General features: G+C 38.5%; 1 protein-coding gene and 1 long non-coding RNA gene across 2 annotated transcripts; both read right to left on the bottom strand.

Moving 5' to 3' along the window:
* Positions 1 to 1,611: 1,611 nt before the first annotated feature.
* Positions 1,612 to 2,172, bottom strand: LOC122559427 (achaete-scute homolog 4-like). Its single transcript, XM_043708874.1, has one exon. The coding sequence runs from the start codon at positions 2,170 to 2,172 to the stop codon at positions 1,612 to 1,614; it is 561 nt and encodes a 186-aa protein (XP_043564809.1).
* A 13-nt stretch (positions 2,173 to 2,185) lies between these two features.
* On the bottom strand, positions 2,186 to 4,880 carry LOC122559614. The gene is made up of 3 exons (XR_006314482.1): positions 4,400 to 4,880; positions 3,571 to 3,648; positions 2,186 to 2,368 (listed from the first exon to the last, which is right to left on the bottom strand). It is a non-coding gene; the product is annotated as an uncharacterized LOC122559614 (long non-coding RNA).
* Between the last annotated feature and the right edge of the window lie 203 nt (positions 4,881 to 5,083).

Raw genomic sequence — 5,083 nt, 5'->3', positions numbered from 1 at the left:
CTGGTAGGACAACTCATGGGGACGGTGCTGAGCTGAAAGTTTGGAGCTGGGGTGAGGTGGGGGGGAGGTGAAGTCCACATTGATGCCTGGGGTTGAAGTATTCCAAGGCGGAAGATGAGGCGTTCTTCCTCCAGGCGTCAGGTAGTGAGGGAGCAGCGGTGAATGAGTCCCAGGACCTCCATGTCCTCGGCTGAGTGGGAGGGGGAGTTGAAATGTTGGGCCACAGGGCGGTGTGGTTGATTGGTGAGGGTGTCCCAGAGATGTTCCCTAAAGCGCTCTGCTAGAAGGCGTCCAATTAAGGAGGTCAATACCTTATCCATTAGCCCACAGGGACAGCTCAGTCATTGGAATTCCTGCCTCACAGTGCCAAGAAAGCAGGTTCAATTCCACCCTTGGGCGACTGTCTGTGTGGAGTTTGCAAATTCTCCCTGTGTCTGTATGAGTTTCCTCCAGGTGCTCTGGTTTCCTCTCACAATCCAAAGATGTGCAGGTTAGGTGGATTGGGCATGCTAAATTCTCCATTGTGTTCAGGGCTGTGTAGGTTAGATGGATTAGTTGGAAATGCAGGGTTACAGGGATAGGGGGTAGAGGGGTGGGTCTGGATGGAATGCTTTTCAGAGGGTTTGTGTGCACTCGATGGGCTGAGTGGCCTGCCTCCAAACTGTAAAGATTCTATGATTCAAATCCTTCTATGGCTCCACCCTTTTCCTCCAGCCCCACAACCATCCAAGATATCTGCACTAATCTAATCCTGGTCTCCTGGGCATCCCAATTTTAACCTCTTCACCATTGTTGGCACATGCAGTTATCTAATCACTCTCTGCTTCACTTTCTTCCTTTAACAGGCTCCTTAAATGCATCTCCTTCAACAATCTTTTGTTTTTTTGTCTGACCTAATATCTTTTTATGGAGTTTAGTAGCATATTTTGTTTAATAATGCTCCTATGATATTTTATTCTGGTATCCGTACTAGAAAAATACAAGTTGTTGCTGTTTGAAGCATACTATGCAAAAAAAAATTCATATTTTTTTCCTCAAGTTTTATTTCCACTCTACACAATAGTTTTGAATGACTTGAACATATGTGGCTTTGTGAAGAAGTGTTGATCTGTGTAAACATACTGTTAAATATCTACATTACAGAGCTCAGTCACTGACAATTTTCAGCTGTGTCTTCTCCCTCCTCTTCAGAATCCTTTATATATAGATTTTGCTTTGAGGGAGACAAAAATAATTGAAGCTTGAAATGAAAATGTCAATGTCTACAAACTCTAAAACATCTTCCATTGTTTGAATAGCAAAGATTTGCCCAAAATTACCTTCTCTGTGATACCTTTTCTGAATTTTATATTTTCTGTTTGAATTTTGTGAATTTTATGTTTTGCCTTCTTGCTTCTTGTTTCCATCTGTTTACCTGCCAAGCCTTGGAGATGGATTGGCTTAATGAGAGAGCATTCATGGTTCACATAGAAATGATTTGCTACACGAACATTTCTGCATGAAGGAACAGATTACAGTTCACCCTAAAAAAGGTCGGGCAAACAGTATTTTGCAAAGACAATAGATGACTGCTTGTTAAATGGATTGCATTTTCTAGATGAAGTATGTTGGTTAGCTGCTTAGTTCACTAAGTTCACTGAAGGGTGAAGAGGATTTGGATTCTCCATCACTATTACCATCTCTCCGTGGACCAGGGCATGGAAGTTTATGGATCTCCACGGCTCTTGGAGATAGAGACCTTCTCTCTTTAGTCTCTGAAGGGTTCAGTAAATCCTGAAGGTGTTTGATGTAGCTGATTGCAGCCCTTAAGGTCTCTACTTTGCTCAGTCTTTTGTCTGCAAAATCATCAGGAAGATGCTCTCTGAGTCGTGCATAGCCTTCATTAACATAACGGACTCTCTGCCGTTCCCTTTCATTGCGTTTCCTGATAAAAGCTGGCTCAAAGGAATAATCATAGATCCCCAAGTGGCTGTGAAAAGGTAGATAAGACAGCCTGCTGGCATATCCTTCACGATATGTACGATCCAGGTATGCAGGATCAACAGGAAAAGACAATGACAAACCCTCTGCAAAAGGCATCCCAAGACACTCATGTACCCTCGCCGTGGGCACCCCAATAGGTCTTGGGTAAGGAATTCTTTCCAGTGTTGATCCTCGTTGATTGTCATCCATTTCAAATTTCAATGCTTGAGCACCCTTTACGGCAATTTACTGTCAAAAATTATGTCAGTGTTGGTAATGCCAATATTCCCAGCTTGAAATTCTCAAATGCACCTCATGTCACATTAGTCTCTTTCAAACTTCAGAAAAAAAGTCAATAAATATTAAATGGTATAGAAGCTGTTCTGTGTGTTCTTGATGGAATACTCTGTTCCAAAATTAAAATGCAAATAATGTCAGTTACGCAAAAAAAACAGAACTGGTCTTTTTCTGAATTTATGTCAGTACTTAAATATTCACAGCATTGATGCTATCTTATATATGATATTTTGGCAAACAACGTTTTAATGAGACACATTATGGTGGTATAGGAAAAGGCAAAAAACAAATGGCTCTTAAATTAACTTTCCTGGTCACCGAGAATGTAGAAAAACTTGCTGTAATTACCCTGTAGTGTTAGCTATCAACTAATGTGTGGCCTAACAATTGTAAATCAGTAGATTTGTTTGTTACACTATACTTTCTGTGAGAAGTTCTGAATTAATATTATTTGTTCACCCATTCTCAACTGTGATATTCAAATTACCCTTTGTCCAGCAGTAATAGGGAGAGATAGAAGGGAGAGGATTTTCAATTAAAATTGAGCTAAAAACTCACCTATTAGCCAACGACATGCACCATAAACAAGCGGATCAATTTTTGACTATGCAGACTGAGTCCAGATGGTACAACTGGAATCTTACTGCAGTATGATCCACTGGCAAGAACTTCCCTGGCAGGCCAAACTGCAAGAAAACCTTCAACGAGTTTTTTTTAAAATTGTTTTACTGTGATGCCACTGAAGCATGAGTACAGGTATGACCCTCACAAGGAGACTTTGAAGCACATTTATTCTAGGTTTCCATTTATCCTCAACTCCACTACTTTCCCCAAAACCATGATCACCTTCAGACTGTCCTTTCCAGACCTGATGCAAGATACCTTTCCCTTGAAACTCTGGGTGTGGTCCCTTGCCACCAAAAGTCTCACTCCTGCCTGTCAACCTCATTGATAGTGTCACTTTGTTCAGAAATGAGTTTGTCCAGTAGACTATTAATGATTCCTGGTCATTAAAGTCAGATGGAACTTGTACTGGTAATTTGCTAGGTCACAATCTCACCGGGAGTTGGACGGAACTGAATCCATTGTCTCTGTAAAACATGAAAAGTATTCCTTGTTTTCTTTCACTTGGTAATTTACATTGTCACCACATCACTAAATTTTCTATAAGTTGAAATGACAGTGAATTGTCTCTTCATGAACTCAATCAGATAGGATAAAGGCTGAGACAACATCATGAAGAAAACATCTTCAAAACAACAGATCAGTAAGATATTGAAACACTGAAAGTCAAGGTTAGATGTAACTTACTGTGAATTTTGAGCAGACCTTTGCTTGTTTTGCCTGAATGTTTTCCTTGCATCACGGCTTAAATTTCATTTATAAATACTGCAGAAGGAAATAGTGTCAGACATCAGTGTAATAGTTCATATTATTTACCTTGTGGGTTTACTGGGAATGAATATTCAGGAATTACTATCTCTGTGGCAGTATCTTAAAATAGGCGGAACTAGAAATTAATCTTCATAACAAAGAAGTAAAAGTAAAATGAGAGATAAAAGACAATGAAATACATTAGAAAGAAGTAGATAACAGGGTAATATACTTACTCTCAATCCCAGTACCCAGAAAATGAAGAGAAGAAAGCGGAGGATTGGGACAGATATAAAGAAAGAGAAATTGATCTCTATTAGTCAATATCCCTGATTAGGAAATTTATATGAGTATTGCAACATTAGAAAAATGTGAAATATTGAAATATAACTTTAAAAAAAATACAGTTTTGAAAAAACTGGATAAAATCAAAGTCCAACTGGAGAATTTAACCAGAGATGAAGAGTGAAATGTATAAAATCAAAGGGAGAAAAACATTCCTACAATGGTTGAAAACAAAAATCAAAATAATGAAGAAAGAGTTAGGAAGAAAAACAATACATGAAAAGAAAATACTGAAAAGGAAAGAGATATGGATTTGGAACAGAGGCAAAGAGAGAGAGAGAAAGATAAAGAAACAAGATGAAAACAAAGATGGCACAAATAACTTATACAAGAATAAAAAAAGCAAGTTTGTTTGAAAATCATAATACTCCTGAATATTATTTTCAATTACTGTGATTGGTTTGGGTACAACTTTCCTTACCTTTCGTTCTAGAATTTTCTGGCCATTTTAGTGTTCACCGTACTCTTCGCAGATTGATATTTCTCTGAGGAAAACAGGAAGCACAGACACTTATGATTTCTTTGAACTTGAAAAGACTTCTGAGATTTTCCAGTGTTTGAGCAGCTTTTCAAATTCCTGTCTTTTGACCTCAGAGTTGAGGAAAGCTTCACAAACCAGAAGCAAATGGATGGTCTCTTGCTCTGATTTTCAAGGTATACTGAAGACTGCTCCAGGCTCTTGTGTTTTGGGATCAGATAATTTCTCTCAGATCAAAGAGTAGCACAGACTCTTCAGAGTCTTGCCTCCTCCCACCCAGACACTTGGAAACGTTTGAATAGTGGCGATTGTAATAACATCACTACTGCATAAATCAGTGATCAGATTTCAACTTTAGTACGAAGAATACCGCAGATGAGCTGGATAAATGGGAAGGGAGCTGGAAATCAGACCCAGTCAGTAGTATCGAGCTGCATTAATATAAAGACAAATATATGCAAATATACACATGATGATAAATGGGATTTATAAAAAAGGTAGCACAATAGTTATACTCTGATGAAAACATTAAGATAGCATAGTATTTATACTCAAATGGTAACATTAATAAAGATAGATACAAAGTAGTAGCTAAACTGGTAGATAAAAGACTCAGTAAACTGGGGG

Source organism: Chiloscyllium plagiosum, chromosome 19 (assembly GCF_004010195.1).
Source record: "Chiloscyllium plagiosum isolate BGI_BamShark_2017 chromosome 19, ASM401019v2, whole genome shotgun sequence".
NCBI classification, from domain to species: Eukaryota; Metazoa; Chordata; class Chondrichthyes; order Orectolobiformes; family Hemiscylliidae; genus Chiloscyllium; species Chiloscyllium plagiosum.
This window is presented reverse-complemented; position numbering and strand designations above follow the sequence as displayed.